This window comes from Gossypium hirsutum, chromosome A10 (genome assembly GCF_007990345.1).
Source record: "Gossypium hirsutum isolate 1008001.06 chromosome A10, Gossypium_hirsutum_v2.1, whole genome shotgun sequence".
In the NCBI taxonomy this organism is placed as follows: domain Eukaryota; kingdom Viridiplantae; phylum Streptophyta; class Magnoliopsida; order Malvales; family Malvaceae; genus Gossypium; species Gossypium hirsutum.
Window position 1 is genome coordinate 115,316,315 of NC_053433.1, and position 27,982 is coordinate 115,344,296.

A 27,982-nucleotide genomic window follows, 5' to 3' on the forward strand; every position below is an offset into this window, starting at 1 on the left:
AAGATATTGCACTCTTAGTTGGACATATCAATTTCATTCCAATTTCAAAAATTTGATACAACTAATTCGAATCTAAATTTAAATATTTAATTTAATTAATTTAAATTTAAATTGTATTAATTCAATTTAATCATAAAAAATATTGAATTAAATAAAATATTTGAAATTTAAAATGATTCAAACAATTAACTTGAAATAATCGAAATTCGAATGTGCAACCAAAATGACCAACATTACTATATCTTAATTTCTCTTGCCAGCTAGTAATTCCAAGTCACAATGTGTAATTTTCCCTTTGAAATTTTCCCGAGAGCCAAACATAAACAGACTAAATTCTATCTCAGGCCATTTCTCAAAATCTTAATTACTTATGCATCTCAAGTCCATTTTATGTTCTTTCGAACATCATACACAATTAAGCTTTGCAACAAGAGCATAGTAAAATGATGCCTTTAGAAGCTTTTGTTGGTCGGCGGGACTAACAAAGTAAAAAAATTCCAACAATTCCCACTACATTCACTGCCTATATAAATCCCCTATTTGCACACTGCCTAATCTATCAGCAAAAACCTCTCCAATGGCGATTCAAGCTTCTCTTTTGCAATGGTTCAAGCTAATCACTTTTGCTTGCACCTTGCTGGCAGTTAGCTCCCGTGCGGCGGCATCCGATGATCGAAAGGCACATAAGTCCCTTATGCATTAGCTACGTTACTTCGACACTTCATTTGAGTTCCAAAAGTATAAATGTTTTCATTGAATGGTTAAGTTTGTTGAATTCAGGTACATATAGTATACATGGGTGACCTTCCAAAGGGTGAATTTTCAGCTGTAACTCTTCATAATAACATGCTAGAACAAGTTATCGGAAGGTAAATTTGTCACAAACATTACCGGTATGGTTAAATAATTATCTGAGATTGACTAAAATTCATTTAATTTAACAGCGGCGCATCGGAGTTACTGCTACATAGTTACCGAAGCAGTTTCAACGGCTTCGCCGCCAAATTGACCTATGAAGAGGCAAAGAAATTGGCTGGTTTGTTGTGTTGAGAGTGTAAAACTGTTGTACCAGCATTTGTATAGTTAGTTAGAAATTAAGTAACAGTATGTAATTAGTTATAGTGTTAGTTACATTTTCTGTATATATTTACTGCATTTTTACTCAAAGGAATTAACAGTTATTCATTCAACTCTTTAAGCTTCTTTTCTTAACATGGTATCAGGCTAAACCTTTTTCCTGATCATCTTTGATCTAGTTTTCTTCTTCATTCTTCTCTTCTCTTCTTTCTTTTTTTCTTCATGGCTAATCCTTCCTCTTTCAATTTGCCATTTGGCCATCCTCTTTATTTGCATCCTTCTGACATGCCAGGAATGCTTTTGGTTTCTCATCAGCTCACTGGAACTGAAAACTATTGCGTTTGGAGCAGGTCTATGCGTATCGCCCTTCTTGCCAAGAATAAGCTTGGTTTTATTGATGGTTCATGTTCCCGTGCTGACTTTGATGCTGATCTAATGCCTCATTGGGATAGATGCAATGCTTTGGTTCTTTCTTGGATCCTTAACACTGTTACTCAGGAACTTTCTGCTGGAATTGTTTTTACGTCCAATGCTGCCATTGTTTGGAAGGATCTTCAGGAACGATATGACAAGGTTGATGGTTCTCGTATTTACTATCTCCATCGTGCTATTTCCACTCACACTCAGGGAGCTTATTCTATTTCCACTTACTTTACTAAGCTTCGATTATTTTGGGATGAATATGATGTTCTTGTTCCTTCATCTACCTGTGATTGTGATCTTATTCGCCGAAATGCTCAACTTCAACAACAACGTCTTTTTCAGTTTTTGATGGGTTTAAATGAAACATATTCTAATGTTCGATCCCAGATCCTTTTGATGCAACCTTTGCCCACAGTTAATCAGGCTTACTCGCTTGTCATGCGTGATGAAACTCAACGAGAACTTGCTTCTCCACTACCTGTCTCGGAACCTACTGCTCTTCTTAGTCAGCAATCATCAACTTCTTCGGTTTCCAAGAAGCGTTCTGATTTGTCTTGTAGTTATTGTCAAAAATGGGGTCACATTCAAACCGACTGCTATCGCCTCAATGGCTTTCCTGCTGATTTCAAGTTCACCAAGAAGAAATCACCAACTGTCAATCAAGTTGTTGTTCCTTCTTCTGATTCTCCTGCTATGCCTGCTTCTTCACTATCTATTGTTTCGGCTCCTACATTTACTGCTGAACAGTATCAACAGATCTTGGACCTATTACACAAGAACTCTTCTGTGCAAGCTGTAGCTCACATGGCAGGTATATCTTATGCATCTGATCCGATTCATTGGATTCTTGATACTGGGGCTTCTAATCACATGACGCATGCTTTTAATGCTTTAATTCAACCTGTTGCATGTGCTAACAACACTTTTGTTAAATTGCCTACTGGTAACACAGCCACCATCACTCATATTGGTACTCATAATCTTACACCTCATCACACTCTTAAAGATGTTCTTTACATTCCCTCATTCAATTTTAACCTTCTCTCCATTTCTAAACTCACCAAAGATCTCAATTGTTTTGTTTCCTTTTATCCTACATTTTGTGTTTTACAGGACCTTTGTAGTGGAAAGATGATGGGGATTGGTAAGGAACAAGATGGTCTTTATCTACTCCTCCCTCAACCCTCCTCAACTCTCACTTCCCTACCCGTACCTCTTCCTGTACATTCTTCAAATGTTACTTCTTTATCTGTTTTTAAGCATGTTGATTACCCTCTGTGGCATGCTAGACTTGGTCACACATCTTTTTCAAAGATGAATAAAATACACTTTTTACATAATGGCTCTGTGCATTCTCATAACATTCAAACATGCACTGTCTGTCCATTAGCAAAACAAACACGCTTACCCTTTTCACAAAGTACTTCACGAGAATCAAAACCTTTTACTCTTGTCCATGTCGATCTCTGGGGTCCTTATCGCACTTCAACTCATTCTGGTCATAAATATTTTTTAACCATTGTTGATGACCATACTCGAATGACGTGGATATATCTTTTAAAACTTAAGAGTGATGCCCTTTTTTACCTTAAGCAGTTTATTATGTTAGCCAAAACACAATTTTCTGGAATTGTTAAAACTGTTCGCAGTGACAATGGTCATGAATTTTTTACTAAAGAAGGTACTTTCTTTTTTCAATCCCTTGGAATCATTCACCAATCATCTTATGTCCACACACCTCAGCAAAACGGTGTGGCAGAACGCAAACACCGCCATCTTTTAGATGTTGCCCGAGCATTAAAATTTCAATCGCATGTACCTATTAAGTTTTGGGGGGAATGTGTTTTAACAGCTTGTTACTTAATTAATAGGTTACCTTCTGCAGTACTTCGCTGGAAAACACCTTTTGAGCTGCTGTATAATAGGCCACCAAATCTTTCTCACCTTAAAATTTTTGGTTGTCTTTGCTATGCCACAGTAACCAATCTGCATGATAAATTTTCTCCCAAAGCTACACCATCCATTTTTATGGGTTATTCTCAAGTCCAAAAAGGATATATCCTGTTCAATCCTGTTTCCCAAAAATTTTTTGTTAGTCGAGATGTTCTATTTCATGAATCTGTCTTTCCTTTTACAACACCCTCCAAAGATCAACCCCTCTTTCCCTTGGATGACAATACATTTGGTTCTTTGCATGATCCTGATTTTCTTTTTACCACTTCAACACCACCACCACCACCTTCCCTCCCTACTTCCTCTATTTCTTCTACCCTACCAACATCTTCCTTACCCTCTTATCCTTCTCGAAGAAGCACCCGAAACACCAAACCACCTGTCTAGATGCAAGATTACATTTGTCCTACTTCTTCATCTTCTTCTACTACTGCACAAGGTCAGTATTCAATCTCCAACTTTATAACATGTCATCACTTACCTTTACACACTCAATGTTTCGTTGCTTCCATCTCTACCACCTCTGAACCTCGAACCTACCAAGAGGCCATTCAACATGATTGTTGGAAAGCTACGATGCAACAGGAAATTCAAGCTTTAGAAGCAAACTCAACTTGGGAGGTTGTTCCACTCCCACCAGGAAAACGTCCCATTGGCTGCAAATGGGTGTTTCGAATCAAATACCATTCAGACGGCACTATTGAACGCTATAAAGCCAGATTAGTGGCTAAAGGCTATAGTCAAAAGGAAGGTATTGATTTTCAAGACACGTTTTCCCCAGTTGTTAAGCAGGTTACAGTCCGAATTGTTATTGCTCTTGCTGCTTTATTTAACTGGCCTCTCATTCAAATGGATGTCTATAATGCATTTCTTCAAGGTGACCTTCATGAAGAAGTTTACATGCACTTACCTCAGGGATTTGGCACTCCAGGGGGCAATCATGTATGTAGACTGCTCAAATCCCTTTATGGATTAAAACAGGCCTCAAGATAATGGAATTTGAAGCTCAGTGAGGCTCTTATCAACACCGGTTATGTTCAAAGTAAGCATGACTACTCTATGTTCATCAAATCATCTGGTAGCAAAGTTGTTATTTTGCTCATTTATGTTGATGATCTCTTGATCACTGGGAATGACAAATCCTTAATTGAAGACTTACAAGCAACTCTTCATCAGAATTTCAAAATGAAGAATTTGGGTACTCTCAAGTATTTCCTTGGCATAGAAATAGCAAGATCTAAAGAGGGTATCATTATGAATCAGAGAAAATATGTTCTTGAACTTATTAATGATCTTGGTTTGACAAATGCAAAGCCTGCAAATACACCCTTGGAGCAGAATCTAAAAATGACAAGTCTGGAATATGATGCAGCACTAGACATACACGATGCAGATACAGAATTAGAAGATGCAAGCATATATCAAAGATTAATAGGAAGACTCCTATATCTCACCAATACTAGACCAGATATTGCATTTGGAGTACAGCACCTTAGTCAATTTATGCAGAAACCGAAAAAGGAACATTATGAGGCTGCTTTGCGTATTGTGAGATATCTCAAGAAGAATCCTGGTCAAGGTATTTTTCTCACAGCAGAAGGAACGACAGATATACATGCATATTGTGACTCTGATTGGGCTTCATGCAACATGACTAGAAAGTCAGTTACAGGATATTGTGTCAAATTGGGAAATTCTTTGATTTCCTGGAAATCCAAGAAACAGAATACAGTATCTAGATCATCTGCAGAAGCAGAATACAGAAGTATGGCTACCACAGTTGCAGAGCTAGTCTGGTTGAAAGGTTTATTAGCTGGGTTGGGAGTTAAAATTTCAAAACCAATGTTGTTACATTGTGACAATCAAGCTGCCCTTCAAATAGCTTCAAATCCGGTCTTCCATGAAAGAACAAAGCACATTGAGATAGATTGTCATTTTATTCGAGAGAAAATTCAAAAAGGTGACGTGGAAACAAAGCATATCTCAACAAATGAACAAATGGCAGATTTACTCACTAAAGGATTAAGCATTCCTCAGCACAAATACTTAGTGACCAAGTTGGGAATGAAAGACATTTTTCATCCTCCAACTTGAGGGGGCATGTTGAGAGTGTAAAACTGTTGTACCAGCATTTGTATAGTTAGTTAGAAATTAAGTAACAGTATGTAATTAGTTATAGTGTTAGTTACATTTTCTGTATATATTTACTGCATTTTTACTCAAAGGAATTAACAGTTATTCATTCAACTCTTTAAGCTTCTTTTCTTAACATGTTGGCATTGCGTCATATTTTTTATTCAATCTTAATATTTTTATCACCCTCCCTTATGAACGTTCGACAAGTCTAATCGCAACTGTATAACATAGGAATTTGGATTGAAATGTAAAAACTTTCAAGTCTCAACCGTACTAATGAATATAGAACTTTATTTCAGGCATGGAAGGGGTTGTTTCTGTTTTCCAAAGCCAAAAGGAGGAGCTCCACACGGCAAGATCGTGGGACTTCGTCGGTTTCTTTGAACATTCTAGACGAACGGTGTTAGAAAGCGACATCATAGTAGCTGTCCTCGATACAGGGATTTGGCCTGAATCGGAAAGTTTTGACGATAAAGAATTCGGTCCTCCTCCGAAGAAATGGAAGGGCAGTTGCCAAAAGTCGTCTAATTTCACTTGCAACAAGTAAATATGATTGAACATTGTACTTACACATAGATTATATATTATGACATAAAATCTTAGCAAAATTTCCAATATCACATGCAGTAAAATAATCGGGGCAAGATACTATCGAGCTAAAGGAGATTATCCTTTGGAAGATTTGCAGTCACCGAAAGATTCCGTAGGTCATGGGAGTCACACTGCATCGATAGCTGCTGGTGCTGTAGTTAGCAAGGCAAGTTTATACGGATTTCATGCAGGGACAGTTCGTGGAGGAGTGCCATCAGCTCGTATCGCAGTATACAAAATCTGTTGGTATGATGGATGTTACGATGAAGACATTCTCGCAGCATTCGATGATGCTATTGCAGATGTAGTTGACATAATCTCCCTTTCGGTCGGAGGATTCTTTGCTTTGGAATATTTCAATGATTCGATCACTATCGGAGCTTTCCATTCGATGAAAAATGGGATACTAACATCGAATTCAGCTGGTAACGATGGTCCTTTTTATGCTTCTGTTGTAAACATTTCCCCTTGGTCTCTCTCAGTAGGTGCAAGTACCATAGATAAAAAATTTCAAACTATGGTAAAATTGGGTAATGGTAAAGTTTTCAAGGTAATAAAACAGACTTGTCCATTTCGGTAAAAATATTATGGAGTCTCTAGTATTAAAAGTTATATTGTATTTTTCCTTTTTTACTTAAAAAATGAACATATTAGTCCATGTATGTTAGATTAAAGAGCAAACTGACCCTTTACTTTAAAATTTAATCTATTTTTACTATTAAAAGCTAGCATAGTTGATGACTTAATCAAATAGTCCATATGCACCTCATTATTTAATTAAGAATCAGTTTTTAATAATAGAAATATTGTGCGGAAGCGTGTGAAAGAGTAAAATTATTGTACTGAAAAATCACACTAAGTTCAATTCCCAGGAAAGAGAGGTAGATTACGAAGATCACTTAAATACCAAGTCTTTCCTAGCCAGAATATCCCTCTATCGTAATTTAATAGCACAATAAATCACTACAATTATATTCACAAAATATGCAAAATAAATAATAAAGAACACCAGAATTTTAACGAGGTTCAGCAAATTTTGCCTACGTCCTCGGGCACTACCAAATATATTTCACTCTAAAAATTACAAGTGAAATTTACAAATAGAGAAAGAGAATAATGCCTTAAGTAGAGAATGGCAATTATAGGATGAAGAAAATAAGAAATGGTTAGGCCTATTTATAGTTAAGGTTCAAGGATCAACTTGCAATGTCCCTATACAATTAGGGACCAAAATTGCAATTATCCCATGCTAACTTTTAACCCAACTTGCCAACCAATATTACTTTCTACTTTCGGTGCCCACCCTATTTGACTTTTCAAACAATGGTGGGTTCCAATAATCTCCACATTGAAGATTTGATTAGGATAATCTTATCTTCACACAATTCTTTCTGCTTTTGACAACAGTACTTGATAGTGCCTTCTTCAACTGTTAAACTTGCAGGATATTAATCAAGTTCAAACAATGTTCGAACTTGGTTGCTGTTACCACTTTGGTCATCATATCTGCGGGATTATCTGCAGTCTTGATCTTCTAAAGACAAATTTTCCCCTCTTCAATAATTTCCCGCACAAAATGGAATCGTACGTCGATATGTTTTGTACGTGCATGATAGACTTGATTCTTTGCTAAATGAATAGCACTTTGACTATCACAATACACGATAATATGCTCCTGAACCAACCCCAAGGTTTTAGCCATACCTTGTAACCAAATAGCCTCCTTTACAGCCTCTGTTACAGCCATGTACTCGGCTTCTGTGGTTGACAATGCAACTGTAGACTGTAGTGTAGACTTCTAACTTATTGGTCCTCTAGCAAGTGTAAACACATAACCGGTGGTTGATCTTCGCTTGTCAAAATCACCGGCATAGTCAGAATCAACGTACCCAATAACACCTTTACCAAGTGTATTATCCTGCTTGAACAGTAATCCAACATCCACGGTCTTCTAAATATACCGTAGAATCCATTTCACAGCTTGCCAATGTCCTTTTCCAGGATTATGCATATACCTGCTCACTATACTAACTGCCTGTGAAATGTCGGGTCTTGTACACACCATTGCATACATCAAGCTACCTACTGCATTAGAATACGGAAGGTTATATATTAACATAAACTTGAAGGTTTTTTTTCATAAAAGTATAGAGAACTTTTACATTACGTCATATATACATAAACATAAACTTGAAGTTTTTTTTAATTTGCATTTATTAAACTTTGCTTTCATTAAATTAATAAGCATAAATGTCTATTAATATGGGAGTTACACACCTTTAACTAAAACCAATATTAAACAAAAATTAATAAAATAAATTCTGGATTGAATCATGGAAAAAAAGAAGACCATTACTGGAGATAAAACTTAAATAATGGAGTTGACGCTATTTTTATAAGTATCTTAATCTTTGTACCTAACATTTTTTTTAAAAATAATTTCGGTTCTGATCATATATATTTGTTTTTTTTACACAATGCTTAAAATTATTCATAGCCCCTCCCAAACCCATAAAATAGGAGGATGATGCACTTCAACGAACTCGAATTCATATCCTCTTGCATTGATAATAATATACATACCAATCGAGATAAGACTCAACCGATATGTAACAATTATTTTTAGTCGATACTACTTGAGTGTTTCAATCCCATGCATAATTCTTTAGTAGATGATATATGTTTTTAATTGTAGATTTAAAGGGTTTTAGTCTTATATATTTGAGAGTTCGGTAAGAGATTTAAATTAAATCTTTGAAACTAAATATGTGTAAAAATAGAAGAAATTTTGATATTGAATAAATTGGTCCCTCTCAAAGAAAAATTGTTGTACTTTAATCCTTGTCAATTTCGAATGCGAGCAACTAAGGACAATTAATCATGGTGTTAATGTTTTCCGTTAATTGTACATAATTTTGATTTGTATAATAATAAATTTAGCCCTAAAAGTTTACACGTTCTGACAATTTAATACCAATTTAACAAATTTACCCAGCAACATTTGTGCAAATGTGTAAATGTTGAGGCTAAATTTGTTGATTTTTTTAGAATCAAGACCAAATTAACAAAATATGTAAACATCAAGAGCTAAATTTGTTATTATACAAATCAAAAGTATGTACAATTTATAGAATACATTAACATCGTGATTAATTGTCTTTAGTTGCTCACTTTCAAATTTGACAAGATCAAATTACTCCAGTTTTTATAGGGCTAATTTGCTTAATATCAAAATTGAGAGAGACTAGGGAGGTCGCTCCACAAATTTTTTTTTAATTTAAAAACTACACTTATAATCAACTTAGAGAAAAGGATGTTCAAGTTCAAATGAACTTGGACATCATTTAGTTCAAGTTATTTTGGACTTGATTTTTAATAACTTTTATTTAATTTATATTTTTTAACTTTTTTTCTGAGGTGGAACTTCTACTTTAGCAACCATTTCTGACATGGACTATCATGTCAACACCAAAATGACTAATTGAATAGTAGTTATCAAACACATCAACACATTAACAATTAACAATGGAAACTATTAGTTAAAGTACTTAATTGATGTGTTGTTATCATTTGATAACTTAATTAGGTGTTTTTGGTGGAAAAGCTTAATTGATTCTTGATAATACTCTAAAATGACATTCTTTTATATGTTAATTGCATATATATATTGGGTATGATCCTATTAATTTGGGCTTTTTATGTTTTTTTTTGTAGAGACTAGATTGAAGGAAAAAGAAAATTTTGGGGGCAAAAAGCATGAATTTAAAGACAAAATGGGTCAGCATGCGAAATACGAAAGAAGTGGTGCCGAAAATGCAAAGTACGAAAGACTTGGGGCAAAAATTCAAAGAAGAGGTTTATGAACAGAAGACTCTATTCAAGTTCAAATTTTGCTTTTAGGATTATTGTTAGGATTATTATGATCTTATTTAGCTTTAATTTCAGATTATATATTTATTTATCTTTTAGAGTTCAAATAGGAACAAATTAAGTTTTCTATGTACTGTAAATAGGGGATAGAGTGACATGAATGTTCACTTATCATATTCTATAAGCGCACCCTCTTCCTAAGGTTCTAGCCTTTTTGTTCCTTCTATTTTTCAATAAAAATTCCATTCCATTAAACTTATTTCTCTTTTCTCGAAAAACATGAGCCACTAAACTCATCTAGCCAAAGTTTGTTGAGATTCTCCAAAAAAGGTTCATGAGGCTTAGAATCGGCACTTAGCCTTCTCAACGAGTATTCATTGTTTCTTCGCAGTACGGGATTGACACTTCCATCCATGTCCTTCCAAAAGTGATCTTTTCATCTTGTGCAAGGAACAGTCGCTTTGTATGTTCTGGGAACGTTGCACAGTCGATTCGCTAACTTACTGCGTCAGTGGTTGTCGAGCCCAAGAGACGAAATGACGTGGCATTCGCCATTGAGAAATGATGATCTAGTATAAGACAGTCCCACAAAAGTGATGGTTGGCTAGAGTCAGGTTCCTTTAAATCATAAGTCTAAAATCTAAGTGGAGCTAGTGGTCGTAGGCGTCCTCTTCCACTATAACTAGTTTATTTTGTTATAAGAAGGATCACCTAAAAACCAACCCAAGGAGAATCGAGACAACTGGAAGCTGGAATCCCTTAAATCGAAGAATCCCTTTCCTCAATTCTGTTCTTTTTTATAATTTCAATTTCAATTCATACAATTTCAATTTGTCCATATTTTTAATTTTGTCATTTTTATTTTTCCAAGTACGCCGTTTTTCTTGGGAATGACTGTGCCCAAGATTTCGATTAATAAGAAGTTCTAGCAATCCAGTCCCTGAGGATTTGACCCTACTTCCGTTATATTATTCTTTACATCATTTCATAGGGATAGGTTATTTTTTGTGCTTTCAACGACACACCAATTCTTTAAAAAAAACACTTTTTAAAAACTTTAAACCTATATAATACTATAATAACTTAATTAAACATAATAAAAAATGCATTACCTACTAATTCAGGATGATACAAAAGCGTTCCAATTGGCAAACTAATCATCTCAATTTTAAATTAAGGCTTCATTTGTTTCACTCAAAATGATTTTAGGAAAATATTTTCTATACTTTTCGATATTTGTTTCATGGAAAATAACTTGGTCAATGAAAAATGATTTACATGTCAACGAAAAATAAGCCATTTTTCTGTAAAATGACTTACCTTTTTCAAAAGCATAAATCATTTTCTAGAAAAGAGTTCCTTTATGGGTGATTTTATTTTTATATAAAAATTAACTTAAATCAAGTTTAATATTATAATAATAATTTTTTATTATTTCAAAAATATTTAAAATTAATAAAATATTAATATAAAATATTATATTTTTCAATATTATTAAAGATAAATATTTAATTATCTATATCCAATCATATAATAAATTATTAATATAATTTTAATAAGTTATTTAATATTTCAATTTTATTTTAATATTTAATATTTATTACAATTATAATTAAATTAATCCCTATACTTTTATTTTCAAGAATTTAGTTCCTTTACTTTTCAGATTTAAAAATTAAGTCCAATTGTTAACATTGTTAAATTCTTTTGTCAATTTTGTTAATGTCACATTTTTAAATAAAAAATATTTGGTATTCATGTAACTAAAAAATGACATTATAATGAACATGAATTTAACAAAATATTTTTAATAATCCTAACAAGTGAACCTGAATTTTGATATCTGAAGAGTAGATCTAATCCAAAAAGAAAGGTACATGGACTAAATTTCAAATTTACGAAGGGTACAATGACCTATGGCATGTTTTAACCCAGTATAAAAATATGATTATTTTAATTATATAAATATGAGTATTTGTTTAAATAATGCTTAGCTTCATTTATCCCTTACAACTCTAATGTGTCGATATGAACTCACATATATGTAATATATGTAATTTAAATTAAGTTTTAATTAAGCATTATTGATTATTACAAAATATTTTCTTATTATAAAATAAATTTCGATTCTTAAAAGGAAATAACACTATAATATTTTATAACAATTATATTTATGTCGTATTTGTTTTACAAAAAACAATGTAAAATATAAATTTATAAATATATAATAAACTAAATTAAACAATGAAAAGATGAAAAAAAATCTCAAATGTATATTTATTTCATTGTAAACAACTTTTATGAAATATTTTCAGTATATTTGCCGAATGACAGAAAATATATATCTTGAAAATATTTTAAATATATTCATCCAAATACTAGAAAATATTAGCTTTATCGAAAAAGTTAGTCATTTTTCAAAAATATTTTTTAGAAGCGATTTTTAATAAAAACGAATTGTACCTAAAAAAACAAATGCATTAATGAGTAATAACCCTTTACCTAATTCAATACTTTTATATATATATATAAAACAGATCACAACCATTTAATTTCTAACTAAATAAGGTCTTTAAACATTAATTAATGAAGTTTAAAAAAATTATTTTTTTAACTTTTTTTTACACATGGCAGCATGTTATTAGTTACCAAATGATATTAATAAATTTTGTAATGAAAATTTGAATGGAAGCAACAAAATATACAAAACTAAATACGATAATTTAACCATCCATCTCAAAAAAAAAATTATGAATTATAATAATGGGACGAAATCTAAACAACAAGTACGATCAGCATGACTCGAACCCAGGCAGACTATCTATCTCAATTTTAAATTAAAAAACAAATGCATTAATGAGTAATAACACTTTACCTAATTCAATACTTGTAAAACAAAACGCAAATCACGACCATTTGAGTTCTAACTAACCATTTAAATTCTAATTTAAAGCAAGGTATTTTCTTGAGAGTTACATTTATAAATAGAATATAATTATAATTATATTTTTAAATAATTATAAATTACAATCAAATCAAAATAAAATATAAATTGATAAAGAATCAAAATATAATCGGACAATATTCACACATGAAAAATTGTGCATACCAAAACTGAAGCAATATAACTAGATAATTATAAAGTTAGTGAGAGTAACAAAATTGAATGCCAACACAACCCACTAAACAATAATAATTAAGTACAAACATGAAGAAGCGCCAAATTAAAAAAAATGGCATTCAAAATTGTATATTCTCATCATTTTAACAATTGCATGTCATGTCTGTCATTAAAAACCCAACAGAGAAAAAATATAAATCACAAATACTATTCAACTTATGGTACCAAAAAACTACTAGAAATTCACCAACATAATCAAATAGTAATAACAATAGCCTAGCCCCGACCACTAATAACAACATCCTAATCTGCTTATTTGAAAATGTACTATTTTTTTACAAGAGTTTTACTCATCATTTTGATTTCAAGTTTAAATTTGTATTAATTATTTTTTATTTTATGTCCAACCATTTTAATTTATAAATATTAAATAAAAATTTTCCTCATGTTTTTATATTAATAGCCAAATGTAACATAAAAAATAAATTAATTAATTTAATGATTATATTTTATTTTTAAATATAATCATAAAAGATAAAAAAATTAATTAAAATAAACAAATTAAAATTTGAATTATAAAATATTAAAATTTCGTACCGGCTAAAATTACATGTTGGTATACACCATTACAAGTTAGTATTGGTCGAAATGGATTGATATTGCTCAAAGACATAGAAATTTTAATCAAAATGGAACTTAACGTATTTAATACTAATTTAAAACCGAAGTGATACTCACGACTAATCAAATAGCGATTCATACATTTAATGTTTCTAAATACCTAACATTTTGGATACACGTAATCATGGGTCGGGTCACCCGTCAAGGTTCAAAAGCCCGCTCAAAAAGTAGAAAGGTTTGGATAAAAATATATGCTCGAAAAATAGAGTTTAACAAAAAAAATAAGGCTCATTTACAAAACGGGCTGGGCCTCAGGCAAACTTTTTTTGCTCAGGCTCGACCCGAATTTGACAGAAAACAATTATGTTGTTGTTTGCTGTTGTTTGCTGTTGTTTACTGCTATTATGTTGTTGCTTTGTTACTGTTACGTTATTGTTTATTTAAGTATAAAAGTATTTTTAATTTTAATGTATTTTCAATTTGTTGGGAAATATTTATTTTAATATTTTTAGCCTATTTAATGTATTATATTTTTTAAATTTATTTTCATATAAAAATCTAAAAAAATTTAATACGGGCAGGTCGGACTCGGATTAGGCTTTGACAAAATTTTAGACCCATTTTTCAGGTTTGGCTGGACTTAAAAAATGAACTTGATTTTTTGCACTAACCCGAGTCAAGCCAACCTATGATCAGCTCTAATTTCAAACCTGATTTTTGCACTAACCCAAGTCAACCCAACATATGATCAGCTCTAATTTCAGACCATTACTTATCCCTTTACGTGTGAGAAAAATGTGCATTTTTACAATTTTGCATTAAATAAGAGAATTTTCCATTTTGCTAGGTCTTTATAAAAGGGTACTTCAATCCTCAATTGATCATCTCAAAATCCCTTTCTTACATATCATGTTTAACATGGAATTTATTGAAATATATTTGCTTATATTTCTTCTTTTAATCTTTGTTATCACCAAGTTCTTGAATCGAACAAGATGTAAACACATGAATCTCCCACCAAGTCCACCAACTCTTCCAATTCTAGGCCATCTCCATCTCCTCAAGGAACCCTTCAACCGGTCCCTCTTTGCCCTCTCGCAAAAACACAGCCCAATCTTTTCCCTCAGGCTCGGTTCACGCCTTGGATTGTCGTATCATCCCCGTTGGTTGTCGAGGAATGCTTAACCAAAAACGACGTAGTTTTCGCCAACCGTCTTTACTTCTAGGTTGGCAAGTACATCGGCTACGACTACACCACCCTCGGCTTGTCCCCTTACGACGACCATTGGCGAAACCTTAGACGAATATGCAAGCTCAAAATCTTCTCCACCAATCTTTTGAACTCATCTTCGAGCATTCGACGAGACGAAATCAAGAACTTGTTGCAGAAACTGTATTATTCTTCGAGTGACGATAACTTTGTCAAGGTAGAGTTGAAACCATTGTTGTCAAAACTAGCGTTTAATATAACACTGAGGATGATTGCAGGCAAGCAACATAAATCGGAAGCAGTAAAGCTTCATGGTCTCTTACAAGAGCTTTTGAAGCTGGGGATCTCACCAAATGTAGGAGATTTCTTTCCATTTTTACAGTGGGCTGATTTCTTTGGATACATGAAGAAAGTGGTGAAATTAACGAGAGAAATCGATGGATTATTGCAAGGTTTGGTCGATGAGCATCGAAGGAGCAAAGATGGTTTCGAGAAGGAGGATACGATGACTAGTCATTTACTTCATTTACAAGAATCGGAAGCTCAGTATTATACTGATGAAATCATCAAAGGGATTGTCCAGGTTATATATGAAGTCATTTCAAAATCATATATTTAAAAAAAATTAAAATTAAAAATATGTTTAGGCTTAGGGGTGTAAATTTGACATTGGTACTCACAGGCTACTCGAGTTCAACTCGAAAAAAATTCAAACTTTACTCGATAATTATCAAGCCGAGCCTAAGCTATCGACCAAGTCGAATTTGAGCTTAGCAATACTTAACTCGAATAGCTTGCAAACCTTATCGAGCATTTCATATTTTTTATATTATTAATGTAACGCCCCAATTTTTGGGAATTCTGTGAATGTTGGCATAGGTTTAATTATGTTAGTGGGCCTCTAGAAGGCCCAAGCTTAAGATAGAACCCGGGAATTTTAGTTAATTTTTTTGTTCCATAAGAAAAAGGGGGTGAAATTATGAAATAGAACCTATGTGAAAATGTTTGAAAATGCTATAGGCTAAATTGAAGTGGCCAAATAAATAGGAGTGCAAAATAGGAGGATTTGCATGACAAACCTCCCATTTTACATGAAGTGGCCAGCCATCATGTTGTTGTAGACAATATGAGCACTTGATATCCATAATTTATGGTACAAATTGATACAAATTGATAATGGGTTAGGTAAATGTTCCATGATAATGGATTAGGTAAATGTTCCATGATGGGAATTTCATGTCTTTTGTATTAAAGAATTAAATGGATGAAATATGAAATTTTATTAAAAGAAAAAGTGGTGAAAAGAACAAAGTTTTGTCCATCCTTGTTCATCATAGCCGAAAGTTAGAGAAGAGAAAGGAGAGGAGAAAGCTCTTGAATGTTCGGTCACTTGGGGAAGAAAATTGAAGGTAAGTTCATGGTAGTTTGCTTCTATCTTGATGTTCATGAGTTCTTCTTGATTCTACCTTAACTTTTGATGAAAAATGGAAGATAGGTGAAGTTGAGCCAAAAAAATGAGCATGCATGTGCCTTAGATGCTAAGGGGAAAAATCGGCTAACATGTTGTGCTTTAAAATGATGAAATGGAGATTATACTTAAGTAAAATCATAGATATGTGATGATTGATTGGTGATATACATGTTTAAATAACTAGCATGCAAGTTAGGTGTGAAAGAGTGATTTGGTAATAAATCTGCTTGGGACAGCAGTAGTAACGTGACTTTGGAAAATCACCATAAATTGTGGGAGATGAGTTAGAAGCTGCATAAATTATGTAATTAAATCTTAATGAGTCTAGTTTCAAATGGAATAAATGAGAACATATTTTGAATTCTGTACAATAAGAAATTTGATTCGTAATGAAGAGGGGTCAGATTAGTCAAACAGTGAAACATGGGAAACTTTAAGAAAAATCTGGTATTTATTGGCCATACCAAAAATTCTGAAAATTTTATGGATAGAAGATATATGAGTCTATTTTCAGGGAAAATTAACGGCACTTGATTTGAAGTTTCGTAGCTCCAGTTATAAATAATTTAGTGACTGTTGCTCAGAAAGACAGCTTGCAGTGAAATTATGATTATGTGGTAAACATTGACAAAAATTTGTTCATGAGTTGCTTATTGATTTCTAATAAGCTTACTCTGATCTGTAGGTGTGGTTGGCCGAATATTGTAAGGGGTTAATACGTAGTTCGTATTTGAATAGTTAGATTAATGTGTTAGTAATCCAATTGTAGACAGTTCGTGTGCGGATCTCGTCAGCATATCGTCGCAAACAGGTGTGTAACTAACACCCTCTTTCTTAGTCTGGATAGGCAAAAGTCGAAAAGCCGAAATGCCAAAAACCGGTATTTTATAGATTTGCGAGTGTGCGAATGCTCGTGAGGTAAATCGATTAATGTTTTTGGTAAGCTGCAAAATTTGGACTGCAAAGTGCATGATTTCTGTGCCCTCGATATTTTTGGGCTTAATGGGCCAAAATTGGAATGATGGGCCAACGGGCCCAATTCGGTAAGAACCCTCGGTACGTGATTCTGTTGGTACGTGAAAAGTAGGAATATGCATGAAAAACCCTAAAATAGATAAATTACTGAAATACCTTTAAAAGTGAAAAATTTACAGTTTTACCCCTAGTAGATAAATTACCGAAATACCCATAGGGTTAAATTGACCTAAATGCATGTTTGACTGTTGTTATTTACTGCATGCAATTTTGTTATTATCTGATGCATGGGATTGGGATATTGACGGAGGAATTACTGAAAGTGGCTTGTCCACGTAGTGGAGGCTTTGCCTCAATTTACTGTTAACTGAGCAGCAAGGCTGCAACTGTGGAGTGTTGGGCTGGGTGGGTTGAGCTATTCCCCACATGGAGTGTAGGGCTGGTACGGGTGGAGTGTAGTGGTTGGTGGGTTGAGTAGTCTCCCCAAATGGGCTTGCATATGTTATTGATGTTGCATGTATTTTGAAATGGGCCTATGGGCCATACTGTTATCTGAATAAGGGGCTAAGGCCCAGTTTATTGTAATCTGAAAAGGGCTCTGGTCCAGTACCACTGTTACCTGAATGGGCTTAGGCCCAATAGGCTTGAGCTGACTTGGGCTTTGAATGGGTTTTCTTTACACACTGAGTTTCTCCAAACTCACCCTTTTTATTTTCATCCACGCAGGTAATCCCCAACCATAGTGGGCTTGGAGCTGTGAGGGAATTCGGAGTGGCCACCCGTTCTGAAAGTTTGGTTTTCTTATGGTGAACTGGACATCCTATTATTTACGTTGAGGTTTGGGTTTTTAAATGTAATAAGGCCGCTTAATTATTTTTTATGGTTTTAATATGTATTACTAAGATAGGTATTACTTATTTTAACTGTTGAAATTGGATAGCTTTAGGGCACGTTTTCAAAAAAAAAATAATTGATTTCAAAATAACACGACAACAAGCAAAGCTTCCGCAATGAAAGTATTTTCCAAAATTAATCACTTTTCCTAAAAATGACTTAATCAAATCGGTTTCCTAGAAATATACATGACGTTAAGGTGTGGAAATGGCGGTGTGCATGTCTAGGATTGGATCCAAAGGGAGCTTGGTACTTAAGTAGTCCGATAAACTCTCCTCCTCTTTTCCGGTTTCCTACCTGGTGTATAGCTTCCATTCACTTTAACCTATAATGAAATTATCTTTTAAAACACTAAGTAGGTTTTTCTGGATCAACAATATAAAATGTTTTGAACGCTTCGATGTGGCATGTAGGATCCGACCATAACGTCTGGGCCGGGTTTGGGGTGTTACATTTAGTGGTATCAGAGCCTAGGTTGCAACAACTCAGCTGTGGAATGGGTTTACAAAAACAAAGATTTTCGAAAGCGAAAATTTTATAAAGAATGCGAAAAACTCGATTTTCAAAATTTAGATCTTTAGAAGGTGGCATTTCGAATCTCCGGCTCAAGTCTGTAAGTATTCTGAATTTTTCTGAATATTTTTCTGAATTATCTGTCTGTACTGAAACCCTATTAGGATACTCTAGATAGGATGATACTGAAACCATAGGAAAATCTAATAAGAGACTGAAACTGTAGCTAGACTTCGATTCTGCGAAAACAAACTCTGAACTACTGTCTGATTCATAAAACATCTGTAATAAACACTGGAATATTAATTGATGCATAAAAATTCGTAATCAAGATAATACGATATGAGTACAAGAGGCCGTGGACGAAGCCAAGGAAGTGCTCGAGCAAGATCTTCATCTTTGAGACATATGCCGGCGGTGGATGCACCGGTACCACCGGCAACAGAGGTAGAGTCTCATGACCGCGGTGCCGGGGATGATGCCCTGTCACAGGCAATGCTTCGTGTTCTGGAAAGGGTTGACGGGGCAAGTGCGGGTAATGGAGTTCGGGGATCTATTTCTGAACGACTTCGGACTAACGGAGCGGAGATCTTTAGGGGCGTGCCTGGTATAGCCCCGAATGTGGCGGAATATTGGTTGGAGGCCACAGAACAGATTATGGACAACTTGGACTGCTCTGAGGAGATTGTGAGTGGGGTATCTGTACTAAGTCCTTTGGGTCACTCGGTTAGGGTAGACAAACTGTATAGGGATGTACCCTTAGAAACTCAAGGTAGGATTTTCCCTGGAGATCTGATGGAGTTACCGTTCGGAGAGTTTGATCTCATTTTGGGAATGGACTGGCTTGTTAAGCATAAGGCGACCCTGGATTGTGCTGCTAAACGAATAGTGTTAAGGACCACAAAGGATAAGGAGGTTATGGTGATAGGTGAGCGAAGGGATTATTTGTCCAATGTGGTGTCGGCTTTAAGAGCCGAAAAGTGGATTCAGAAAGGTTGTGAGGCCTATTTGGCATTTGTAAGTCAGTCAGAAGAGGAGGGATTGACAGTGGATAAGGTTAGGACTGTAAAGGAGTTCCAAGATGTTTTTCCGGAGGAGCTTCCAAGATTGCCTCCGAACCGAGAAATAGAGTTTGGAATCGACTTATTGCCTGGAACGGCACCAGTGTCTATCGCACCGTATAGAATGGCACCGAAGGAGTTGGTGGAACTAAAAGCACAAATTCAAGAGCTATTGGATACGGCTTCATTAGGCCAAGCGTGTCTCCATGGGGAGCACCAGTGCTATTCGTGAAGAAGAAGGATGGTACAATGCGGATGTGCATTGATTATCACCAGTTGAACAAACTGACAATTAAGAATAAGTATCCACTGCCAAGGATTGATGATCTGTTTGACCAGCTTAGATGGACTTCTGTATTTTCTAAGATCGACCTCCAATCTGGATATCATCAGTTAAGGGTCAAGGAGGCGGATATCCATAAGACGGCATTCAGGACTTGGTATGGTCATTACGAGTTTTTGGTTATGCCATTTGGACTGACGAACGCTCCTGCAGCATTTATGGATCTGATGAATCGGGTGTTCCAACCATTCTTGGATTGATTCGTAGTCGTCTTCATTGATGATATCCTGGTATATTCTGAAACTGAAGCGAAACATGATGAGCATCTCCGTATAGTGCTGCGAGTGTTAAGGGAGAAGGAACTCTTTGCGAAGATTCAGCAAGTGTGAATTTTGGTTGAGGGAGGTAACCTTCTTAGGACATGTGGTCTCTGCCGAAGGGATTAAGGTGGACCCTCGAAATATTGAAGCAATTTTGGAGTGGAAGCCACCTAGGACGGTGTCGAAAATTTGAAGTTTCCTAGGGTTGGCAGGATACTACAGAAGGTTTGTAGAAGGTTTTTCTGTGATGGCAGCACCTCTGACAAAACTCATAAGTAAAGGAGTACCGTTTGTATGGACTGAGAAGCAGCAGGAAGCTTTTGAGAAGTTGAAGAAAGTTCTGACTGAAGCACCTGTGTTGATTCAGCCAGAGTCTGGGAAGGATTTTACTGTGTACAGTGACGCATCACACGTGGGTTTGGGCTGCGTGTTAATGCAGGAGGGTAAGGTGGTTGCATATGCATCACGACAACTTAAACCTCACGAAGGGAACTATCTTACTCATGATTTGGAGTTGGCGGCAGTGATATTTGCACTTAAGATTTGGAGACATTACTTGTACGGGGAGAGGTGTATTATATACACAGACCACAAGGGTCTTAAGTATTTGTTGACTCAGAAGGAGCTGAACCTTAGGCAAAGGAGATGGGTTGAGTTGCTTAAGGATTATGACTATTCGATCGAGTATCACCAGGCAAGGCTAATGTGATAGCCGATGCTCTAAGTCATAGAACTGTATCTGATCTGAGAGCAATGTTTCCTCGTCTGAGTCTGTATGATGATAGAAGTCTGTTGGCTGAGTTGCAAGTGAGGTCAACCTGGGTGGATCAGATTAAGGAAAAGCAGTTGAACGATGAGTCTTTGGTCGCTCGTTTCCAACAAGCTAAGGAAGGGGAAACTTCTAAGTTTGGGTTAAATGGTGAAGGAGTTCTGTGTTTTCGAGGAAGAATTTGTGTTCTGAATGACTCTGATTTAAGGCAGACAATATTGAAAGAAGCTCATGGAGGACTTTGTGCCATGCATCTTGGAGGGAACAAGTTGTATCACGACTTGTGAGAATTGTACTGGTGGCCTAGACTTAAATGAGAAGTAACGGAGTTTGTAGGGAAATGTTTGACATGCCAGCAAGTGAAAGCTGAGCATAAATTACCTTCTGGACTGTTACAGCCAGTGAAGATACCACTTTGGAAGTGGGAGAGGCTAACCATGGACTTTGTGAGTGGGTTGCCCTTGACACTATCGAAGAAAGACTCGGTGTGGGTGATTGTGGATAGGTTCACCAAATCGACCCATTTCATACTTGTTCGTACTGACTTTTCACTTCAAAAGTTAGCCAAGTTGTATGTGGCGAAGATTGTGCGACTTCATGGAGTCCCAGTTTCAATTATTTCTGATCGGGATCCCAGATTTACATCTCGGTTTTGGCAAAAGTTGCATGAGGTGTTGGGGACGCGATTGAATTTTAGTACGGCTTTCCATCCCCAGACTGATGGTCAATCGGAAAGGGTTATTCAGATTCTAGAGGACATGTTGAGGGGATGCGTGATTGATTTCCGAGGTAGTTGGGAGGATTACTTGCAGTTGGCAGAATTTGCGTACAATAACAGTTACCAGGCGAGTATTCGAATGGCACCGTATGAAGCACTATATGGACGAAGGTGTCGTACACCTAGTTGTTGGACTGAACTAGGAGAGCGACAAGTTCTTGGACCAGAGTTGGTAGCTGATACTGAGGATAAGGTCAGAATAATTAGGGACCAGTTAAGAGAAGCATCTGATAGGCAAAAGTCGTATGCAGATTTTAAGCATAAGGAGATTGAGTACTCAATAGGTGATATGGTTTTCTTAAAGGTTTCTCCTTGGAAGAAAATATTAAGGTTTGGTAAGAAGGGCAAGTTGAGTCCGCGGTTTATTGGGCCTTATCGGGTTTTGAAGCGAGTAGGCCCAGTGGCTTATCAGTTGGAATTGCCTCCAGAGTTAGACAAGATTCAAGATATTTTTCACGTCTCCATGTTAAGGCGTTATCGTTCTGACCCTGCTCATGTCCTGCCAGTTTCAGGAGGAGCCTGTGCAAATATTGGCTCCAGATGTTAAGGTTCTCAGAAGGAAATCTGTCCCGTTAGTGAAAGTGCTTTAGCGTAATCATGGAAGGGAAGAAGCTACTTGGGAATCAGAAGAGACTATGCGTCAACAATACCCTCAACTAGTTGGATCAGGTAAATTTCGAGGATGAAATTTCTTTAAGGAGGGTAGAGTTGTAACGCCCCAATTTTCGGGAATTCTGTGAATGTTGGCATAGGTTTAATTATGTTAGTGGGCCTCTAGAAGGCCCAAGCTTAAGATAGAACCCGGCAATTTTAGTTAATTTTTTTGTTCCAAAAGAAAAAGGGGGTGAAATTATGAAATAGAACCTATGTGAAAATGTTTGAAAATGCTATGGCTAAATTGAAGTGGCCAAATAAATAGGAGTGCAAAATAGGAGGATTTGCATGACAAACCTCCCATTTTACATGAAATGGCCAGCCATCATGTTGTTGTAGACAATATGAGCACTTAATATCCATAATTTATGGTACAAATTGATACAAATTGATAATGGGTTAGGTAAATGTTCCATGATAATGGATTAGGTAAATATTCCATGATAATGGGTTAGGTAAATGTTCCATGATAAAGGTTTAGGTAAATGTTCCATGATGGGAATTTCATGTCTTTTGTATTAAAGAATTAAATAGATGAAATATGAAATTTTATTAAAAGAAAAAGGGGTGAAAAGAACAAAGTTTTGTCCATCCTTGTTCATCATAGCCGAAAGTTAGAGAAGAGAAAGGAGAGGAGAAAGCTCTTGAATGTTCGGTCACTTGGGGAAGAAAATTGAAGGTAAGTTCATGGTAGTTTGCTTCTATCTTGATGTTCATGAGTTCTTCTTGATTCTACCTTAACTCTTGAAGCATATTTTGGTTTTTAGTTGTGTTGTGAGCATTTAGTCATGAATTAAAATGAAGGAAATGGTTGTTGTTTCATGTTCTTTTGATGAAATATGGAAGATAGGTGAAGTTGAGCCAAACAAATGAGCATGCATGTGCCTTAGATGCTAAGGGGAAAAAAATCGACTAACATGTTGTACTTTAAAATGATGAAGTGGAGATTATACTTAAGTAAAATCATAGATATGTGATGATTGATTGGTGATATACATGTTTAAATAACAAGCATGTAAGTTAGGTGTGAAAGAGTGATTTGGTAATAAATCTGCTTGAGACAGCAGTAGTAATGTGACTTTGGAAAATCACCATAAATTGTGGGAGATGAGTTAGAAGTTGAATAAATTATGTAATTAAATCTTAATGAGTCTAGTTTCAAATGGAATAAATGAGAACATATTTTGAATTCTGCACAATGAGAAATTTGATTCGTAATTAAGAGTGGTCAGATTAGTCAAACAGTGAAACATGGGAAACTTTAAGAAAAATCTGGTATTGATTGGCCATACCAAAAATTCTGAAAATTTTATGGATAGAAGATATATGAGTCTATTTTCAGGAAAAATTAACAGCACTTGATTTGGAGTTTCGTAGCTCCAGTTATAAATAATTTAGTGACTGTTGCTCAGGAAGACAGCTTGCAGTGAAATTATGATTATGTGGTAAACATTGAAAAAACTTTGTTCATGAGTTGCTTATTGATTTCTTATAAGCTTACTCTGATCTGTAGGTGTGGTTGGCCGAATATTGTAAGGGGTTAATACGTAGTTCGTATTTGAATAGTTAGATTAATGTGTTAGTAATCCAATTGTAGGCAGTTCGTGTATGGATCTCGTCAGTATATCGTCGCAAACAGGTGTGTAACTAACACCCTCTTTCTTAGTCTGGATAAGCAAAAGTCGAAAAGCCGAAATGCCGAAAACTGGTATTTTGTAGATTTGCGAGTGTGCGAATGCTCGTGAGGTAAATCGATTAATGTTTTTGGTAAGCTGCAAAATTTGGACTGCAAAGTGCATGATTTCTGTGCCCTCGATATTTTTGGGCTTAATGGGCCAAAATTAGAATGATGGGCCAACGGGCCCAATTCGGTAAGAACCCTCGGTACGTGATTCTGTTAGTACGTAAAAAGTAGGAATTTGCATGAAAAACCCTAAAATAGATAAATTACTGAAATACCTTTAAAAGTGAAAAATTTACAGTTTTACTCCTAGTAGATAAATTACTGAAATACCCCTAGGGTTAAATTGACCTAAATGCATGTTTGACTGTTGTTATTTACTACATGCCATTTTGTTATTATCTGATGCATAGGATTGGGATATTGACGGAGGAATTACTGAAAGTGGCTTGTCCACGTACTGGAGGCTTTGCCTCAATTTACTTTTAACTGAGCAGCAAGGCTGCAACTGTGGAGTGTTGGGCTAGGTGGGTTGAACTATTCCCCACATGGAGTGTAGGGCTGGTATGAGTGGAGTGTAGTGGTTGGTGGGTTGAGTAGTCTCCCCAAATGGGCTTGCATATGTTATTGATGTTGCATGTATTTTGAAATGGGCCTATGGGCCATAGTGTTATTTGAATAAGGGGCTAAGGCCCAGTTTATTGTAATCTGAAAAAGGGCTCTGGTCCAGTACCACTGTTACCTGAATGGGCTTAGGCCCAATAGGCTTGAGCTGACTTGGGCTTTGAATGGGTTTTCCTTACACACTGAGTTTCCCCAAACTCACCCTTTTTATTTTCATCCACGCAGGTAATCCCCAACCATAGTGGGCTTGGAGCTGTGAGGGAATTCGGAGTGGCCACCCGTTCTCAAAGTTTGGTTTTCTTATGGTGAACTGGACATTCTATTATTTACGTTGAGGTTTGGGTTTTTAAATGTAATAAGGCCGCTTAATTATTTTTGATGGTTTTAATATGTATTACTAAGATAGGTATTACTTATTTTAACTGTTGAAATTGGATAGCTTTAGGGCGCGTTTTCAAAAAAAAACAATTGATTTCAAAATAACACGACAACAAGCAAAGCTTCCGCAATGAAGGTATTTTCCAAAATTAATCACTTTTCCTAAAAATGACTTAATCAAATCGGTTTCCTAGAAATATACATGACGTTAAGGTGTGGAAATGGCAGTGTGCATGTCTAGGATTGGATCCAAAGGGAGCTTGGTACTTAAGTAGTCCGATAGACTCACCTCCTCTTTTTCGGTTTCCTACCTGGTGCACAGCTTCCATTCACTTTAATCTATAATGAAATTATCTTTTAAAACACTAAGTAGGTTTTTCTGGATCAACAATATAAAATGTTTTGAACGCTTCGATGTGGCATGTCGGATCTGGCCATAACGTCTGGGCTGAGTTTGGGGTGTTACAATTAAATAACGTTACTGCTTTTAATATATATTATTAACCTTAAGCTGAATCATTAAAAACGAGCTCGAGTTGGAGCTTGAGTACAAAAATTAGTAAATGAGCTTAATTGAGCTCGAGCTCGAGTACAAAAATTAGTAAGTGAGCTTAATTGAGCTTGAACTCAAGTAGCTCGAGCCAAACTTGAGATTAAAAATAGATGTTCAATCGAGCTTGACAATATTCAGGCTTGACTTTGTTTGATTACACCCCTAATAGGCCCAAACATAATTTAGTTACTTATAAATATAAACCGGCTAAGAGAAAAATTCAGACTCATATATGAGTTCGATCGAAGTTGGATAATTATATTTAGTGTTGAACTTGATGTCATATATGAGTTCAGTCTAACCAGGCCCAAGAATATCTCTAGTCATCAAACAACTTATGTTAAGAAGAGTTTAGCCATTAAGTGTTGGATGAAATGGTAAGACACATTGCATTCTTAAGGAAGGAACATTGGTTCAAACCTTGGAGATGATATTATTGCGAGGGGTAGCTATGAACCCCGAACATAAATCATAAAATAGATATAAAAAAAAAGTTAAGGAATTCAAACTGTGTTAAGATGATCCATGCAAAGTTACCATTAGATTAGAAATTAGGGTTTCCTGAAATAGTTAATTTCCTTCTAAAGTTTAACTTGCTGAGTTTTACTGTCTCACTTAACCAAACTCTATTAATGATTTTCTGTTTTTTTTTTAATAATTATCATGCAGGATATGTTACTTAGAGGAACCAACACCGTAGTTATAACATTAGAATGGTCTATGTCTCATTTACTCAACAATTTAAACACATTGCAAAAGAGTAAATCCGAACTAGATTTCCACATCGATCACGGTAGATTGCTAGACGAAACCAATCTCCCAAGACTATGTTATCTATGTCGTAACCATTTTTTTGAAAAAAAGGGAATGACTTAGATTTTGAAAATGAAAACAAAAAACGGGAGTCGCCACCGATCCTTTTTGACGAGGTGTGATCGGGTCACCTCATAAAAGTGGTTGTTTTTAATAAATAGTTTGATTTATTTAAACAACAATTTTGGTCTACGCAAATCAAGAAAACAGGTTCGAGAGTCGGTTACGCACGAGGAAGGATTAGCACCCTCAATACGCCCAAAATTGGTTCCTAGTTGATTAATTAGTGTCTTAGTGTCGAAGATTGAAAACTTGGAAGACTTTTGAAATACGATCCCTCTTTGTAAAGAAAATGCTTAAATTTTAAAGACCTTCTCGTCTCAAAATATGAAATGTCACATCCAGTGAGTTAGGACACAACATCTTGAATTTTTGAGAGCGAACTTGCCTTTTATAAAATCTGTGTATTTTATTAAAAGGGTATTCGATTATTTAGAGTAAACGAGAGAAATCGAAACCCAGTAAGTTAGGGCACATTTTCTCAAATTCTCAAACACCGAATATTGCCTTTATTTCAAAACAAATTCTTATTTCGAGATGACAAAATGTCATACCCGGTAAGTTAGGGCACAACACTTCGCATCTTCGAGAATAAGCATTTTTCAAAACTTGTATAGTGATTTAAAAAGAATATATTATGTTATTTAGGTTAAATGAGAAAAGTCGAAACCCAGTAAGTTAGGGTACGATTATCTCGAATTACCTAATACGAGATATTACTTTTATGAAAGAATCATTTTTAACATATTAAGTAAAAACGTGATTTATAGTAAAATATAAAGCAAATTAGGGTATTAATATGTATAATAACATAATGATAGGTGTGATAGTGTCCAAAAAACAATAACATGAGCAGTTATAAGTGATGAATAAATAGAAATGTTAGTAATATGTAAATATAAACAAATGCATGAGGAAAATAAAACGATCGAATACATGAGTAAATAAATGAAAATGAATAAAACATGGCAAAATAAAAATAGCGATGATAACGTAGACGATAATAATAGCGATAACATAAATAATAATAATATAAAACAATGCGTAGATATATAAATAGATGCATTGAGATATATACGTAATAATAGAAATAAAATATATACGTAGTATTAAAAAAAGAAAATATACATAATATACATATGTATATATAAAA

The 27,982-nt window shown here is 35.0% G+C and overlaps 1 protein-coding gene and 1 long non-coding RNA gene across 2 annotated transcripts; both read left to right on the top strand.

The window, feature by feature from the left end:
• The first annotated feature begins 577 nt into the window (after positions 1-577).
• Positions 578-15,621, top strand: LOC107936650 (cucumisin-like). Its single transcript, XM_016869400.2, has 6 exons — positions 578-679; positions 781-869; positions 945-1,036; positions 5,889-6,132; positions 6,217-6,730; positions 15,019-15,621. The coding sequence occupies exons 1-6, from the start codon at positions 578-580 to the stop codon at positions 15,619-15,621; spliced, it is 1,644 nt and encodes a 547-aa protein (XP_016724889.2).
• A 7,720-nt stretch (positions 15,622-23,341) lies between these two features.
• On the top strand, positions 23,342-25,441 carry LOC107936655 (uncharacterized). The gene is made up of 2 exons (XR_005902930.1): positions 23,342-23,399; positions 25,251-25,441. It is a non-coding gene; the product is annotated as an uncharacterized lncRNA (long non-coding RNA).
• Positions 25,442-27,982: the final 2,541 nt, after the last annotated feature.

What these genes read in the sequence shown, in the direction of transcription:
- LOC107936650 (XM_016869400.2), top strand. Translation starts at nt 578, where the DNA reads ATGGCGATTCAAGCTTCTCTTTTGCAATGGTTCAAGCTAATCACTTTT. An exon ending in CGGCATCCGATGATCGAAAG is followed by an intron (nt 680 to 780) that starts GCACATAAGTCC and finishes TGTTGAATTCAG; the next exon opens with GTACATATAGTATACATGGG. An exon ending in TCTAATTTCACTTGCAACAA is followed by an intron (nt 6,133 to 6,216) that starts GTAAATATGATT and finishes TATCACATGCAG; the next exon opens with TAAAATAATCGGGGCAAGAT.